General features: G+C 40.5%; 1 protein-coding gene across 4 annotated transcripts; it reads right to left on the reverse strand.

The window, feature by feature from the left end:
* Positions 1–2,231: 2,231 nt before the first annotated feature.
* Positions 2,232–17,638, reverse strand: LOC124406869 (sodium- and chloride-dependent transporter XTRP3). Of its 4 annotated transcripts, none has more exons than XM_046882525.1 (13): positions 16,093–17,638; positions 9,430–9,662; positions 8,686–8,706; positions 7,991–8,212; positions 7,762–7,872; positions 7,364–7,605; positions 6,820–6,961; positions 6,267–6,468; positions 6,005–6,164; positions 5,767–5,929; positions 5,500–5,700; positions 4,971–5,024; positions 3,581–3,711 (listed from the first exon to the last, which is right to left on the reverse strand). In XM_046882525.1, exons 1-12 carry the CDS (start codon positions 16,352–16,354, stop codon positions 5,019–5,021), a joined length of 1,965 nt encoding a protein of 654 aa, XP_046738481.1. In that variant the 5' UTR covers positions 16,355–17,638; the 3' UTR covers positions 3,581–3,711; positions 4,971–5,018. The 4 variants fall into 4 exon arrangements, with proteins under 4 accessions (XP_046738479.1, XP_046738480.1, XP_046738481.1 ...); XM_046882526.1 differs by having other exon boundaries at positions 3,598–3,711; positions 5,019–5,024; positions 16,093–17,637; XM_046882523.1 differs by lacking the exon at positions 4,971–5,024 and having other exon boundaries at positions 2,232–3,711; positions 16,093–17,635.
* Between the last annotated feature and the right edge of the window lie 1,305 nt (positions 17,639–18,943).

The following is an 18,943-nucleotide window of genomic DNA, read 5'->3' on the forward strand; positions in this document are numbered from 1 at the left end:
ACCCTATTTTACTGTATTAACTATAGGACAACGACAACCCTTAACTTTCAGTTTTTCTTTCACACTTTCGACCAATTTCAGGCTAAGCAATTAGGTTTTTCTGTGAAATACTATCAGGCATATTAACTCTATACTTAGTCAGCCCATATAAGTTTGTCAGCTGTTATTGTTAGACTATCTGTAAACTATGTCGTATCTACGTATAAATTGAACAGGCCTGCACCATCTTTAATCAAACGGCAGTTACTAATTGTAAAAGATGAGGGCTTACGTCAGCATGAAATAAAGTTTTAAAACCTGTACGATGACGTGCGAAAAATCATTGGTATAGTTACGAATAAGAACTTGAAAGCCGGTAGGATTGCTGTAACCTTTCTGCAAACTGAGGACGTAAATACCTACGTATGTAGTAACAATAACTATTGCGTTTGGGGCATTTTTAAAAACGGTTGTTATACTTAAAGCCTACGCAATTGTAATACTATATGTATAATAGGGTATTCGGATTACCTTGAATCACGCAATTTTCTTTCCCTGATATTTTCCTCGCTTTAAATCGTTTCAATCACTTCCCACTGAAATTGTGATTCTGGATGTATGGGTTTTTACGTCGGTGATACAAAGTAATATGAACACTCCGAATTGATCGTCTATTAACTTTAATATTTACAACTCCCTCATGGATCTGTTATTATAATAATTAATTATAATGTAAGACAACGTCGTAATTGGCAATCGTTTGAATTATTATACGTTTCTCATCGTGAGCTATGCATCGTTTTCTTTTTCTTCGGTTTTTTTTTCGTGTTTCGGGCAATAATTATTTTCAGTTTCCACACGAGCACCTTACGGCAAAAAGTTAGTCGCGCAATTTTAACTTGTCTTAATTTTTTTGATTCCTTCAGCATTTAACCCACGCGTATTATTGTTTTATTTTCAGGAAAACCAAGTGTCGGCCATTACTGTTATACGATTGCAGGGTGAAAATTGGAAGAAAAACAAAAATGATACGGACGATTATAATCATCTTATTTTAACAAATGTAACTTATGTCCCTTCGAGTTAAATTCAATTTTTAAATCCAATCCTCACGCGCAGCTGATATTCAACGAACTTTTTGTGTGTCACATAGTTGCGCAATTTACATCACTTATATGTACATACCCAAATATTATATGATCCGTATCGTCATAAACGAAATAATCCTGCAGATTTTACAACTGCTTACGGCACCGACAACTATACCACAAGAAATACTCTGTTTTATGTTATCAAAGACTCGCAAGCCACGATGAGTTAGCAGATTATCTTTCGAGATGAAAAATTAAATGAAATCCTGCTTTCGCTTTGATAAAAAGTAATAGTGAAAAATCGAATGAAAATATGGATTATTTTTTAGTACTCATCATTATGCCAGTCGTAAATCGCCAACTCTGTCCTTCGATAATAAATATACATCACATATATAAATATATATGATTATAATTCAAAAAAGCTGGACCAGCCAAGTAACAATGTTAGTAAGTATGTATTACTGTATACTATAGCTTAGCCTTCATTATAATTAAAGCTAATTAAACGCATGTTACGTAAACTACTTTTTTTGAGCCTATATTATCAGAATTACGTATCACCATATGAAGATCCGCTGTTGCAGTATTGTTATACGCATAAAACGTACGGCTATTCTAACTATATATAGTGTAAATAATTTTCCGAGTGTCTCACTCTCGGCTTCAATGGACATACTACTGGCGGACATCAGAAATACAGCATAAATTTTTCTCCTATGTACTTTCATGAATTGAATTACTCTGCTCGTTACACTAGTCCCAGAAAATACACGGCTGGAATAGCGCGCCATGAATAAGAATCACCTTCATTTACATGTCATTTAGAATCCTTGACTTTCAATTATCTCTCGTCGAAATTTCTCGCGCCTGATTTGTTGATAATTTAACATACTTTGATCAATATTCAACAATCAGTCCCAACACCGTAAACGCCCCCGATTCGTGATTAAAGATTCCGATTTACCATTTCACGTTACACTTTTTCAAGCCTACCTTCTCTGGAGTATAATTGTTGGGCTTGGCTGTGAATTGCAACCGCCATTTTAATCGATTTTTCAAATTTCCTTTACCTGGACAAAATATTCTTTGATCAAATATGAATAATTTTTCATTAAAAAAGAAAGCCAACTTGTTAGTAGTAAAAAAATTTCTCAATCGCCGAAGGCAACAAAAAAGAAAAAAAGAACGAATTTCAATAATTTTCGATCCGCGTTTCGCTCTTTTGTTGTTCAACCGGTGTTGAAGAATGAAATGGACGATAAAAGGTGTTGGAGAAAAAAAAATAGCGGTCCGTGACGCGAGTAGAATTATCCCAAGACTCGAAGAATGTTTGTTACATTGAATTCGTCTTAAGCGTTGCGCGAGTATTTTTTACCAGTTCGCAGTGAAGATTGCATAAGACTTGAGAAGAGAAGAGTATGTTTTGACATCCGTCTCTCTAGAATCATGATGTATTCGCATAGAATAGGTATTGCTTTTAAAGGATCACAGGAACAAGGAACACAGCACTTCTGCGTGAAGTGCAGATAATTGAAGAAGTGAAATTGCGGAGAGAGTAACATACAATACTTCGAAAATGCACCGTTTTACGTTCGCTCTTCATTCGTGCAAAGCATACTTCTCGTTTTGAGTCTGCGATGTAGAGCCAGCCATAACACTGAGATTAAGATCACAAAACTTTATGGCCACTCGAAAACCACTGTGCCGTTTCAAACTGATTCATTTAGCAATAAAAACGTCTCCCATTTCTTGAAATTTTTATTAAAAACTGTCAATGCGACTTGTCAGGATTCGCTTCTTAACGCACCTGCAAGTTCAAGACCCAAAGACCGACTGCTCGATGCTATCTTTGCGGGATTTGTTAAAGATAAGATCCGAGGCCGCAACAAGACGCACCTTAAACGTCGAATGGTGCTAAACGGCGCGATTCGTCCGTTACTGCGAAAATGATGTTCGTTATTCCCAATTTATTCGCCTAGGTTCTATTAGGCTTTGTGAGTCAACGTTTAATTGTTCAAATCTAGCGGAGCCGTATCCGTGTATTCATTCTATACACAAAGCAGATCCCGACAGTCATTGACGTAACGAAACAGCCATTCCTAATCAGCTCTTCAAAGTTTCGAATAATAGATCTACCCCTGGTCTATATTGTTAGCGCGGATAGAGCCAGAATCTCTCTTAGTGAACCTCGAATCCTCACGGAATTCCCTTCGGTATGTTGTACGTGTAATAATAGGGCGGCCGACAATTGGATTATACAGAGCCAACATTATTGTACTATCGGAAGGAAAGAAAGTCACTCGGCGAGCAGTGACTGTACATGCCGGAAGTGCTAAGTTTGTAATCCTGCGTCTACTACCGCATGCCCAAATGCTTTGCAGGAACCTTGGCTCTTTTTCTGAGTTTGAAGGTCACGTTATCTACTAAGATGAGGGGTTATGAAAGGATGAACGGTCATCGCGACAGGGTGGAGGTCCCTTCAAAAGTCCATCACTTCCATCTTGAAAGCCTTTCCCTTCATCTGGTTCGCGACCAACCTCGCCGAAGACGGTGCTGTGTTTTTATCGTTGTCGCTATTGTAGTCCTCGTCTTCCTCTTCCTCAGGGAAATCCTCGAGCCTGTCATGGTACTCGTCCAGCTGTCCATAGGATTGAAAAATTTAATTAATCACTCAGACTCTGCGGACATCTACTCATCGTTTGGAAATTAAAATCTGTTGGTCAGAACTCTGTGCTTCGTTCGGTATAACGAGCAGTAAAAAGTGCGAAGAATAATATGTAATATATATTTAATCACTCGACGATCGTTTATCCTAAACGATCGCTGCCAACAGTCTTTAATTGTTACCAACTTGTTAGTAACCAGAGGCCTTTTCATGCATGATATGCAAATTTTATCGACGATCCGTTACAGTGAAAGATTTCTTCTAATTGTAAGCTGATCCTTTGGTTTAAAACTCTGTTACTTTTTAGATTCATTTATTGCTCTAAGAACATTTCTCATGCTGCGATAATTTTTTCCAAGTTTATAATCGCCGTGACATTACGATTTACTTTAAGTTGTTTGGTTTGTACGTCGTTATTGAAAAGTGAAAACTTGACTTGCCAGCCATCAATTATCTAGTATTGCATTAACTTGTTCGTCATGCAGTCTAGAGTCTGGAATTAAGGTACCTTCTAGGTCTATATCTGCACTATGCTAATTACTAAAGCTTAACTATGATCGAAATAGAAAATGATGTAGCCAAGCAATTTTGGTCGCAGTCACGTGCAGTAATAAATTTATCATTGAACGTACGAATAAACGACGTGACGTAACCTTTAACGTTGATCTTCCACACGCTCAAGATTTAATCATTCCTGTTCAATATCAAACAGTCACTATAGTCAGTTTTGTCTATTAATTTTCGATTCAGCAATTATCAAGGTCAAAGTATGCATCCAATTATCAGTAATAACAATCGCCTGGGTCTCCTAGTTTTTCATCGCAATTACATGTGAAATGACTTTTTAAGTGACTTAAAATACTTTTAATGAGCCGGAGGTCGGTCAAAAAACTTAAAAACGTTTTTCGAGCCAGTTGTTTTCCTAACTGCAGCATCGTTTAGTGTAACGTGTAGCTTTCTGTATGATTTTTAATGTTTTTACTTTGTTTAGTTGATAACAGCCATGCGCTTATTACAAGCTGTAGGCAATGAGGATGAAAAAAAGTGATGAAATTTCACCTGTAACGCATTTTCCGCGACTGAAGAAAATCAAGCCGAAGGATGATTGCGTCTACGGTAAAATTCGAGTATTTTCAGCTCAATCCAAAGTACGGAGAAATTAACGAGAAACGCATGTGAATGTGTGTGAAGCGTCTAATTAGCATTCGCAGCTTTACAACGGGCAAACTCACATATGTAGGTAGCTAGGATCGTTATCGACGTTACCACAGTGGGCTTACCTATAACTGCAGATCAGATATTCAATACGAAGTAACCTGCACAATCGTCGCACCACGAGAAGATATTTAGCTTGGCAAAGGTTTCACCTTTTTAAAAATTCACCAATTTTGTGAATAATACGCGATTTTTCAGACAATATAGAAATTCTTCTCGTGGTGCGCGTTCAACTGCACGTCACTTTCCATAATACAGCAATATGTTAAACTGACTCTTTGTATATTTTTCTTTAACGTGACCTGAAGAGATCACGGTCACACCTTTTGCGTTCATTTACCACCTAATCTCACAATATAGTTATTAATTTTTTATACAAATTTCAACTACAGTGAAAATCATTTCACCTGATTCGTTAAATGAACGAGTAAATCAGTGATGGTTTCATTTTCAGCCGATTTCTGATGACCCTCCGTATCCATTACGAAGGTCAAAAGTAAAAGTGAAATGAAAAAACGTTATTGAGAGTCAGAATGTATAACTTACGTCAACGTCGCCCATCATTTCCTTCGTTGAGACAGTCGTATCAATACGTCGAATGCTACCCTGGTGGATGTCGACGTCGAGTTTAACGCACTGGAATCTTCTCAGGAAGAATACTATCGGCATTGGCGCTACACCAGCGATCACGATGATCACTGCAATGACGAGAACCCAGCTTGGATAGCTTGTGGGAACGCTCATTCCCTGTTGAGAAATGTGATAGAAGCAAATTAGGTATTTCTAGTACGGTAACCACAAGTCAAAACTTACTTTCGTCGCATCCCAGGCCGAATATTCCGGCTTTTTAATGAACATGCAAACGATGCTGGAAACGAGAATCCCCACCATGATCAGGGGCGCCAAGAATCTCCACGTCACCTGCCAATACAACCCAGGTCGATACCCTGTCATGTCCTCAATGTCCTTGGTGAACCTTCGAAATAATCTTAGTGTAGTTTTATCTGGATGGCGGAAGTTTGGAAAGAGAATGAAAGTTTTTGAGGAATACTTCTCGTGTCCGTAGATGTAAATTACTGCCACCATTTCCATCAATCCGACAACGACCAGTCCTATTGTACCGGCAAAGCTGTCGAACATCTTCAACCAGTATTCGCCAGCCCCGGTGGTGAATATCAAACCGACGCAGAAGCAGATGATGCAGACAACAGCTGAAATGATTATTGACCATGTTGAGGGATGGTTGAAAATACAGGGGATCGAAGAGTAGGAACGGTACAGCTTCGACGAGGTGGAGCTTACCAGTCACTTACCGGTGATGTACTGTTTTTTAACTCTCTTAAAGAGGTCTATATCAAAGATCACGCAGAGCATCCCTTCGAGAATCCCGATCTGCGATCCCAAACCCAAGGCTAGCAGCATCAAGAAAAAGATACAGGACCAAAATGGCGCACCTGGTAGCTCCACTATCGCTTGAGTGAAAACTATAAACGCCAAACCAGTTCCTTCGGCAGCCTGATGATCGTTGTTTAATAAATTGTGGTTAAGAGAAGCTGCCACACGGAGAGAATCACGTATAATGGCGCTTTTTTACCGAAACAGTTGTGACTTTAGCAGAAACTTTAATAGCATGTAAGAAATTCACGATTCTTTCGGTTCTACGAAAACTGGAAACATTACCTTCACTGTGTTCGGAGGATCGGGTGCCATTCGAATCAATAATTAAATGCAACAATATTTTGCCCTTTGATCATCCAAACTAGAAAATATTAACCGCCGTGACAAAATGCAATATTCTCATACGCCGCGTGATTCTCTTCACTGTGAATATCCGTTTTGAGTTCTTAACTCATGCTTATGACTCACCGCGTTAAGCTGTTCTTCAAGATTACAGGTTGCTATGGTGAAATTTTCGGCCGTAAAATTGAAATTGGCTACTATGTCTTCGTACTGTTCATCCGTTGAATTGGACAACAGTAGTCCATTGAATGACAGCAGTTCTTTATTGCTGAAACAAAGGTGGAGAAGGATAAATAATGAAAAATGATTCAATTATGTATATGCCCTTAAAGTTTGAATAATCAACACACGGACAAGATATTAGTCTAAACAGTGTTCATCTCTTTGATTGTCGATTAAATTTGGTGTAGCGCCATTTCATTACTGATGGCCCAAATGTACGTCTTACATGCGTGTCGTGAAGGTCAAGTTGAAGGTTTACCGTTTCATTATTAAAACCCGCCGAGATATTGATCAAACTTTAGAACAGGCTTTTCGCGATGAGCTAGAATCCTCTGTAAAATTATATCTCATCGTCTGCTACATAACTCGATACGAGGTCAAGGAAGTCTATTCGATCGGTGAATATATCGCCCATCTGCATAGAATTGAAAATCAATGACGACCTTACCCAGCAATGCACTTATCGACGTTACTCATCGCCTTGAATCCCAAAATCGCGAATATTACAACACTGGCATAGATCGCAGTGAACGCGTTGCAGACGCTAACGAGGATGACATCACGAACACAATTGTTGTCCGGAGTGTTGTAGCTGCCGAATGCTATCAAGGATCCAAAAGCAAGACCAAAGCTGTAGAATACTTGGGTCGCTGCATCCAACCAAACAGTAGGTTTCAACAGCATTTCCACCTGCGTGGAAAAAAAGTTTCAGTATCGCTTCAAGTATCCAGTAATGGATAAACTTTCGGAATAAAAAGTAAATTCGTATTCTATAGCGCATAACTTCGTTTCTGCAGAACCTTGGTCAGTCATTAATGATTCGAAAAAAAAACTTGGTGCACTGACCTTCGGAGTATACATGTGAACCAATCCCGCGCTCGCACCCTTCAGTGTTATTCCTCTGATGAAGAAGATGGTCAGTACTAGATACGGAAACATTGAAGTGAAGTAAACGACCTGAAAACATCGAGTGCCATTAGTATTCCCCCCTTGATGCTATTCGTGCAAATTTAACAGAATGAAATCTAAGGTTGTTTGAAAATGTGAACAAGATGTAGAAGTAGTTGAGCCTTACTTTTCCCGACGATTGAATCCCCTTCATGACGATGAAGAAAACGATGATCCAACTGATGAGGAGGCACACGACGATCCACCATTTCAACCCTTGTCCATCTTCAATGGAAGGCGCGGCGTCCAAGGTTGTTCTGTACCAGAAATAAGCGGTTTCTGAACTCTTCGCGCATTCTTCGACGGACTTATTGTTCACCATGGGACACGTTTCCCAGGGTAGCGGTTCCTGGGGAACATAAAACGTTGTAGTCTATTTTCCTATAATAGGAATCCACGACAATGAAGTTGATTATGACAAATGAAATTGTTTTAATTAACGGCGGCATACCGATGACATCACGTTCATGCGGTACGAGATTGAAGAGTGATAGTTTAAGTCGAGACATGTTTAGTTGGCGAATTTGCGACGAGATCGTAATTATTTGGCAAACTAGAATAATTTGTCACTGCTAGTCAAGTCACGAGACAATTGTTACGGGAACTCCGTGCCAGGGTACAAGGTCAAGCTGCTTGATACGTAAGTTTCGCAGAAGCTTTTCGTACAGTTTTAAATGAGTATTGAAGAAGTTTATGTTTAATGAGATGAAGAACGAAGAAATCGATGATTCAATTGTTGCAGCAAGTCAATTATGAATAAAATGAGTAATATGCATGATTCGTGCCCAGATACATTCACTGTAACTTTTATTTTTTACTTACGCCAAATTTAACCGTCACAGCCTGCGCCGAGATAATTGGAACAAAGAGATTGGGTTATTTTTGGGTTAAAATCGATCGTTACAATGCAAGCAAATAAATTTTTATCATTTGATGTATGGACCATTTCAATCTAAATCGATGTTAATCGATGGAATACATTAATAAAAGAATAGCTGAGTCTTTGGCAAAATTTTCGCAAACGGGAATCATTGAGTATTTTTTAAAACTTTGTGTTTCTGACTATGACGTGTTGGTAGAATTTCAAGTGACGAAAAATCTTCATTTATCACAAATATATAATCTATTGTGAGGACAGAAATATCTTCTTTTCTGCCGTGCTATATTGAGTTGAGTAAAAATGTTTTATCAACCTATCAACTGATGGGTCAATCTCGTCAACCCTAACAGGTTTAAACGGAACAAAATATATTTTCAATAACGCTTTCATCGTGTTGTTTTTAATTTTTTAAACTCAGTTCCGTCAACACGCAAGATCCCGAATTCTCTCAGCGATTCACCCTAATGTTTACGTTTTCCCGGGGTGAATTGAATGGGGCCTCGGAACAACAGACCGAGGGAAACTTAATTTAAAAGTTTCCGACTCAACCGACGAAAAAATTCTCCGAGTCCGGATGTCGAACTCTGACCTTCTACTTGTACGCGTACTTGTATCGTGCGTGTCCTTCTATAAACACCAAGGGATGTCTAGTCCTTGAGAAAGGGGCCTAAAGGAGAATGACGAACCTGCAAGGAGTTCACGAGGTAGTAGAAACACCAGGCAATGATAACGTTGTAGTAAAGTGCTACGAAGAAGGTGACGATGCAGGAGGCAATACCTATACCTCCGAGCCAAGGGTGTATCGTGTTCCAGACTCCCAGGGCTCCTTGTCTCATTTTCTGTCCGATTCCTAGTTCTATCAGGAACAAAGGCACTCCTTCGAGGATCAACATCACGAAAAATGGAATGAGAAAGGCCCCTGAAACATAAATAGAAGAGAACAATTTTTACGAGGCGGTGTACTGGAACCAAGTTCTTACAATCTATCATACATATCTTCGGTTCCACTGTTTGCCCAACAACGATCGGTTTCATTCTGTTTGAACAAGATTTGTGTCTATTTTGGTAAAAAAAATCAATATATATATATATCTATATGAGTATAACCTTGACTGTGATTTGGTTCTGACATTTTTTTCTTTGTTCAACCGTGTCCCATTATTCGAAGTTATCCCCGACCTCTTTCCGTTGCACTGTTATCAGCTGACCGATGTGAACCACGCGTTTCTACTGACCCCTTTACAACTGACGCAAATTATTCACATATGTTTGTGCCTGCATACGTAAAAGAGAGGACAAATTGCGCACACCTATACGTATAAATAAAGTTGGTTGGTGATGAGTAACTACGTGTAGCCTACATAGCAAGCGGCTGACCATTGTTATTGGCATTGTTCTACTATTGGTAGAATGAAACTATACAAATGAAGGACAAATCGTTAACGCTTGCATATCGATCTAGTACTTCCAAAGTGCTGCAACATTGTGGAGCCATTTTACAGACAATTGTGACTTTCTTTCTTCGTTTCGTCGGTTCTGTAATTCATTTATCTCGGTAGTTCCGAATGATGTTCGTTCAAACCATTCAGCCAGATATAGTGTGACATAGTGTAGTACAGTGAAATGTTTCAATTTTCAAGAAATTACATAAGGCATCGTTTAGCGGCAGATTTTTTCTAGAGAGCGCATTATGCTCAAAGATGACGTAGAGAAGCCTTTCGCACGGATTGTTACCGAATCGTTTGATTGCCGTTAGTTATCCAACTATCTGTACCCTATACCACCCAGATTAGAATCCTGGAAGCCATACTTCGAAAAGAGGTTGCCCTCCAAGCACCTGTGACCTACGCCCTACGACAAGGCAGACAATCCCTAAACCCAGGCGGGTCTTGACCCAGGTCAAACTCGATTCGACGGGATATTTCATTCATATTTTACCTCTCAAACGTCATTGAAAATCACGGCCATTCTTTGGCTAATTCGAGTATTATTGGAACATCAATTTAACCCCTGTCTTACTAAAAATTGCTCGTTTTTCTAACTAATTGTGTGTAGTTTAAAGCTTGTATCCATGTTTGCAGATACTTAGATTCCGAACCTATGGATTAAGGATGTTGTATATTAAAATTTCAAAGAACTTGTATTGCGCAGAACTTCATAGTAACTTTTATCATTCGGTTATAATGAATTGTTATTACTTTTATGATTAATAGGAAGGAAATTGCGCAACGGTTGAACTGTCAAAAGAACATCACCTCGTTAATTGTTTTGCTATTTACAAGGTTTCAGGATATTTTCTTAACATGTTATGACGATAAATTAACAAGACAGCGTCTTATACTTCAGACATTAAAAGAAGGCCGGAATATTGCAATCTCTCTGTTTAGTTTTCAAACTTTCGTTCTCTCTGTTAGCCAAACATCTTTCGAATGAAATTGATTTCAATCAACTTCAAAGTTGCTGTCATAAGTTTTCCAATTTCAAAACTTTCCACACACTACGATTTCCATAATATTCTACGTTCCAAATAAAAAAAGTAGAAAGGCTAGGATTTTTATCCAAAAATTACAAAAATATAACAAGCTGCACTTCAAGTGGAAAAAAATTGAGTTCTTCGACCGATAAGTAAAAAAACCCAACTTCAAAATGTTGTGGATCCTTCGGTATTTTCCTCTTATCAATCAATTACACGGACCGCTCTATGAAAGGTGTCGACTCGTCAATGGGTCAGAGGCCGAGAGGCGTGTTTGCACGTGGATAATTTGTTAAAAGCAACGTGCAACGACGTATGCAGTGGGTCGAAGACCATACGACCCAGCGCTATATCATAGACGCGCGATGACGACGCAGCAAGGTGGTCGGAGGTGGAGGTACCAACCCTCGATCCTCAACCCCTAACCAACTCAATTTCCTCCCCTCCCTCTCCCCTATTCCGCCGAGCCTGCAGGCAGCCGTAGTGTCTGGTATTGATCGCATTCTCTCTGTCCTTCTTTCTCGTCTCACTCTCTCCCTCACTCTCTCTTCCTCTCTCTCCAACGTTTCCCGTTCGACTCTGCTACCCCGTTTCTGGCCGTCTCCGCCGCCCCCGATACCGCGTGTTATGAGGTTCCTAAAACGAGCGAAACCGAAAGCCCGCTTCGGTGGAACCCCATGGACCGTGGGTCCGTGTATCAGACATGGGAGAAAAAAACACGGTGACGTGTAAGAAAAGAAGGGTCCGAGATCGGAACGTCCCGCTTTTCTCCCCCTTGGCTCTTCACCCTTTCTATCCCAGACTGGATTTTATTATACATGACTATGCTAATTTTATATCCCTTTTACGTACTTTTCTACCGAAGCGGTTACACTGGTCATTTTTATTCTTCCTTTATGCATTCGTTCGTGGTACGATAGCATTTATATCATTCAGCGACGACAACCGCATCTTTTCGTAAAAGGTACACCCTCTTCATTTACACTTTACGCCGTACTCAGGGAGATTAATTTCGTATTTTCATACTGTCGAATCGCTCTACGGACATCACTGATCAATTTCTGTCGAACAACTCAGGCGGGCCTTTGAAACGACGCATGAAAATCATGCCGAGGGTGCAGCAGATCCCCCCTAATAAGTCGATACAATGTGAATGGAAACATCGCGCTCGGCCATTAATAAAGTTGATGAACAAATGACCAATCCCGAGCATCCAACGTGTAACGACGATGTTCCGTCTTCCTCGAAATGCTGCACGCACGCCACATGTTACGGTACTGATAATCGTTAAATATTCATTCCTACTATTCGTGACACTGTGTCGTATACTCGCATAGAAAATATACGAAATGTACCTAAGACTGGTTCGATCACATAGAGACCGATCGTTAAGTCTATACTTAAGATAATCATCGACTCACTGGATAAACTATGAAAGGAGGCAGAGACTTGGTTATGGTTCACTCCTTGGTTCACCCGATCTTACGATGGATAGAATCTGTAACGCTGCCTCGAGGGGGTAGTTCTGAGCTGGATCGTAAAATATGAAAGTGCCTTGTACATGCGGTCGAAGAGTTATGTAGTCTCCAAATGAGCCAATCGTAAACTGAAGAAGAATTACACCGTACTTGACAGCTGCGCGGTTTTGCATATCGCAAATCGTAATCTGTACTTGTTTTAGTCGTAAAATGGTATTTTTTAATTGATTCTAACACGGCTGTTATCTCTGAACCCATGAACCGATTTCGTTTGTTTTTCAAAATATCGAACGAAATAACGACTATTAATTTTCGCCACTTTTCCTATCAGTGAAAACATTTGATCATCGTCGAGTGTGTGCACAGGTTTAGATTTGGAAAGACACCAGAGAGATGTGCGTTTCAAATAAGTAGAAGCGCCCAGGTCACGTGTAGCACTCAACTTATCGATCCGAAAATGTTAGCGTCTTGTGGAATTTTCCAAGCTGCCGCGCGTTGTCTCAATCTTTTCTGACAAAGAATCCTCCAGATTTTTGCACGTGACTATCACCATTCATATCAGCAATTCTTTTAAGAAGAAAATCTTTGTTAACCGTGAAGTGTACAATTGGTCGACAAAATTAGGTGGAAGAACAATCTGACGCTATTGGAAGAAGAGGAAAAGTGAATTGCTACTGCATTTCAAACGATTTTTTATTGCTAATAAATTAACAAATACGCTCACGAAGTATCTCGTAACTCTCTGATTTTTTAAATTCTTTAATACCCAATGTTCCAGTGTTTACCTGCATGATAAACAGACAATCGTGCTTTACGGGAACAAACAGCCTGAGACGTATTGATCAAAGATAATAAGCAAGTACGTTTTCTGCTCTACGTACGTATCAATATTGACTTCCACTTACAAATTTCAGTTAGACCGACTCGGTTATTAGGTTGTGAAGTAAAGATACACTGCTTGAATCGAAATCGTTAAAAATTGCTTTAGTCAAATTTATTTGGTGTTAAATTTTACCGACGTCGTAATTGGAGTATGCAGAGTTGTAGAATTTCAAAATAAAACGTGCTGACGAATATGCGAGGGATAATTGAGATCGTATAGCTGAGTTCGAAGATTCTGAGCTGATTTAGATCTTCCTAATCCATTGCCTATCGAAACTAATCATTGAAATCTCTTTCTATATCTCCTTACTGCAACTTTGTAAGAAATTTTGACTATCGATAGAACCTGAGTAAAGGCACTCGCGGATCAAATTCCATCTCTGATTGCTTTCCATGAATGGATTATCCAATTATGGATTCCCGGGACGTTACGCCCAACCGCGAATCAGCCAATGCTCTAAACTCAATTCACCAACTCATCGGATCAGCAACGCCACTTCCTGTTCCACGTCCATGTACTGGTATGAATTTCCGGAGATAAAGAATACGAAGAGGGGCGATGGCGCCCTACGTCTTTCAACCTTGACCTCATAATCGAGCCCTTTTGTATCAGTCTCGTGTTCCAAACTTGCGGCGTAATAGCCGAGAACTCGACGATCAAAAGCAGCCACCTTCTTAAATGTCAATCCGTTGCCACGGTTTCTCGCTTCCACCTTCTTCAAGGTTATCAAACTCGACATCCCCTACGTAGTCGAATCGTCCCTCGTTCGTAAAAATGTTGTGCCCATTAAAGGGGTATGTGGTGGTGTATTTGCCTGCGCAGCAAATAGCGCATCAAGTACATACCTTGACACATTTTTGCTCCTTCCATTGTTCTCGATCTGCTTGTACTTCGCTTTAGTCACGAAACGGCCCGTTTTACTTTTCGCCGTAGCTTCCTACTCCATTCTGCCTTCCCAGGTACAGTCAACGTCCCCAAGAGACGCGTTGAGTTAGCTAGCTCATTGACAACTTGTGAATTAATTATAGCTTGCCATGAATTAACATCTAACTCTGGAGAAAATAATTTTGAATTACTTAGCGGTCTGTACTCAAGAGTCAGGCTCTCGTGTGCTTAATTTAATCACAAGGCAGGCACCACCTCGGTTATCGACAGTCCAATTAGCCTTCTTCAATTAAACCCTGCTCCCCATAGACCCCTTTTAATATCGTCGTTACGGTGCAACAACGTTTCGCCATTAAATCGGCACACACACGATGCTGACCCTGGCTGGTTTTTGCATAAGAATTGTGTAACTCCACCCGTGATTACGATATTCAATATGCAACAGCATTCATCTTCCGGGTGCACCGCCTACGGCAGAGAATCTTGCTAGCTTTGATATATTTGAACATCGTAGAACTGCGTAGTCGGTGAATCGTGACGAGAGACTTGAGTTTGCGAAATATACGGGTCAGCGATGTTCTCTATTGGATAAAGCTTGAAGGTAGCGTGGAAGTAGGCAGCTTGCAATGGGATCAGATTTACCGTACAGTCTATAATACCGCGGAAATTGCGCGATTGCATGCAAATACTTCTAAACTCGACACGCTTATCGTGTGGGTTTCAATTGTAATTAAGATTGCAATTTTAGGTCAGCACGTGTTTAAAAAAATTTCGGACAATTTTTCGCCGACTCCGGAGCTCCCGATAACCCTTCATAATTTTTTAGATATGCGCTGCCGTGATCATCGTGGACCAGGTTAAAAACGAAGGACGGAATATGTGCGAGTCATGATGAAACTGCAATTTTGTGTCGAAAACAAATCGATATCTCTAATGCACCGTGTTCCCGTTTCTCTGCCCAGCTTCTCACCCAGATCCATCCATTGATCCATCATTGCAGCAGCCTGCATGCATTTCAATCTGGGCTAGAATCGGGGAAGAGAAATGAATTGGTTCCTCGCTTGCTTTCTTTGGATGGAAATTTTATCGAAGTGCAACCTTGATGTGTTTTGTATAAAGTAGTGAGACGGTGAAAACTTTGATTCACGTTAGCATGTGTGAGATTGTAAAACCATAATATGGATCCGATACTAAGGTGAAAAACCATTTATCCAACGCCAACATACATTCGTTTTTAAAGATTACAGGCAGCTCAACTTCGGTGTACCCTTAACCGGAATCATTATGCAATTTACTGCGATAGGATCTTTAACATTGAAGTTGGTCGTGGCGATAACCGCTTTGCACTGCTGAAAATTACTTTGTGAACAGTGAATTTTCGATGGAGTTTATTATACTTGAGGTATCGTCTATATAAGGTGTAAAACTATACCTACGTATAAATCTAGTCACTGACTATTTTTAGATAAATATACTATTAACGACTGACTTCCTTTGGCTTCTACCTATAAGCGGCTTTCGCAATAATTTTACATTGTGTAGCAGCGCACGTGTCTCGTGACGTAAAAACGGAAACGTCAAGAGTCGGAAGTTAGACTTACTGGTGACGAATTAAGTATTCGTAACTCACCCCCTCCATTTTGCTGGCAAAGGTAAGGAAACCTCCAAATGTTTCCCAGGCCAACGCTGTACCCGATGATGCTGAGGAAGAATTGCATCTTTCCACTCCATGCTGCCCGGTTCTCTTCCTTGGTCTTCTGACCACCGCCACCCTGACTACCCCCGACAACTATTGTCACGTTGTGTCCCCCGCCCTGACCAGGCTGGCCACCCTCGCCATTCAGGGGTGCCAATTCGTGGCCATTTCTAGCTCCCTCGGCCTTTACTACCATTCTTATTGTTCGATGCCTGCGTCGCGGTGTCCTCAAGTATTTCCTCTCAGCGGTATCGTTGCCGTTTGATCGGTTTTTAGGAAGGAAATTGCTTTCAGATTTTCTTTTCTTTTAGAGCTTTTTCTTTTCCACAAGTGTATAAATAAGCGCGATTTACGCGCTTTCAGGGTAAACCCAGTTTCAAGAGTTCCACTTACAGGTTCGGACTTGACTTGTTGCGGTAGTTATCGTCCGTTTATACTCAATCAGATTCTTGATTGACGTATTAATTACAGTACTGAGAATTGCTCTGTGATACGTCGGAAGTTTGCTCAGTAAAGTAATCGCTAATCAAACTCTCTGAAACCAATCGAGGAAAAGTGTTTTCACCTGACACACATTGATGAGTAGGCGTTTATTTGAGTATCACGGCTATGTATTATGCTGCACCAACAAACCTCGAACGTGTACGATTCTAATTTGATAATCCAAAGGATTGTTAAGGCTCCGTTTATCCAAGTTATCAACTCCTGGATTATTCAAAATTCATTCTTTTTATACAGTTTGCTTATCACGTTGCAGGCTGACTGCCTTTTCAGCTTCAAAATTGGAACTGTACGAATACTGAGGATGGTTGTTTCTACGACAACTCAGCGATGTATCTCAATGGTATTGTTGCTATCGTGAATTACGATTAAACAAAACAGAGCTCGGTAATTTTCTCGATATTATTGTCGTCACTGGTAGAAATGTAAACGATCAACGTTCCACTTAACTAAACTCTTATATTCTACAAAACCCCAGGATGTAACGGCTTGTACTCGTATACTTTGGATATTGCGTCTGGTGGGTAATAAAATGCGCTATCGATTGCTTGCGTCTTCCAGTATTTTCCTCGTCCGCGCGTTTCTTGACCCGCTTTGAGAGATCCTGAGATCCTCCGATCGATCGGTGTAGCGGTCGATCAAAACAAAACCACGGTATACAAGTTGTCTTCCTTTCGTTGCCGGTCGCTTGGTCCTCTTGAGATCGCGTAGGGTCGAATGCACAATCGGCAATTGGGATAGGATAAGATCGAGATTACTTGAATTTGATACTCTTGAGATTGCGCAAATTGGCGTTGTGGTCGAGGTGAGTGCTGGCAGGTCTGGTGGATGCTGATTTAGGACCCATGTATACCAAAATCCCGTTTGCCGCAGGTCAACTCTCTGAGGCCTTAACCAAGGCCACGCACACTCCAAGCAAAGGGTTGCAACGACGTGTACGCCTCTGTTGCGCGCCGATATTGTACTGAATCGTCGTCCAAACTCCCCTCGTGGCGGTGCCCAGAGCTTATTGGCATCGTGCGCGGGTTGCAGAGGGGAAAACGACGCCAAGGTGCACAAGGGGAGGCACCAACGACGCAACAGAACAGCTCCGATGTCGTCCGAGAGGCGCCTGCGCCGTGGGTGACGTCACCGGTGTCGTCCCTTCGCCGCCGAGGGTTGAATCAAAGGGGCAATTATCGTCTCGACGAAAGCAACGAGATCCTCCCTTATAGGACCTTACAGGAATTTCGTTTCTCTCTCTGATGTGAAGACCTTAGGAAAATACTCGTATCTAGTCTTCTAGGTAAGAAACTAGAGGGTAGATTATACGGAAAAATCGGAAAATCGTTTTTACGAACACTATTTGGTAGTGGGTTCAACACGGCTCAGTGTTTATAAAAAATGCAGTATTATTCTTTCCTAATCGCCACCAAACGATGGTAAATTAATTACTGAGCATCGAGGATCAGCGTGGAATTTCATCAACCTTGGATTGACCATATGAACTTTTTAGAGTGCAGTTAAAGATTTATCGCCACCCGGAAATGTCACGTTTCGACTCGTATTTCTGGGGGTAGTGTGTGAGGGAAAGAGCTTTGGCGGGTATAAAATGTCCGAAATCGGAAGACGACAATGTTCTTTTCCTTCTTCCACAAATCATGAAATCGTTCGTAACACACTCCGGAATTGAAGTACTGTTATGATTTGTTGTTTATGACGAATCCCTCCTAAGATATGGTTGAATTTTATGAAGAAGAATACATTTCTTGCACGTATTTGTACACGGAATGGAGAAGCTTTACACAACTACCTACGCTGAGATTTAAAATTTGAAAAAAATCGTTACATATCCTGTGAATTTATACTCAGCCTGAGTATTGAATTGACCCATCGCAGAAACATATCTGCGCAAATATATATAAGAGGGGCAGAATTTCTGCACCCTAAAGTGATCCTGATCGTAAAAGAAATGAATCGCGACGTACGGGATGAATGTGATATTTCAAAAGGAAAAGAGAGAGAGAGAGAGAGAAACACAAACAAACGATTCCGGAAACGTAATTTTTCTCTCAGCCCATTTCTCTTTTCTTTTGATCTCATAATACTTGGACGAAACGTCGACGTTCGGAGGACTTACTTTTTTCAATCCTTTTTCATACCATTCATCATCACTCATACGCATCTGCGACGCGACCCTAACCTAACCAGAGACCTTTTCAAAGTGCTCGTGCAGACCTTGAACCCTAAATTGCGTTCTCTAGCTCTCTGCTTACGGTATAAAAAACGGCACGTGTTTTAAATA

This window comes from Diprion similis, chromosome 6 (assembly GCF_021155765.1).
Source record: "Diprion similis isolate iyDipSimi1 chromosome 6, iyDipSimi1.1, whole genome shotgun sequence".
Taxonomy (NCBI): domain Eukaryota; kingdom Metazoa; phylum Arthropoda; class Insecta; order Hymenoptera; family Diprionidae; genus Diprion; species Diprion similis.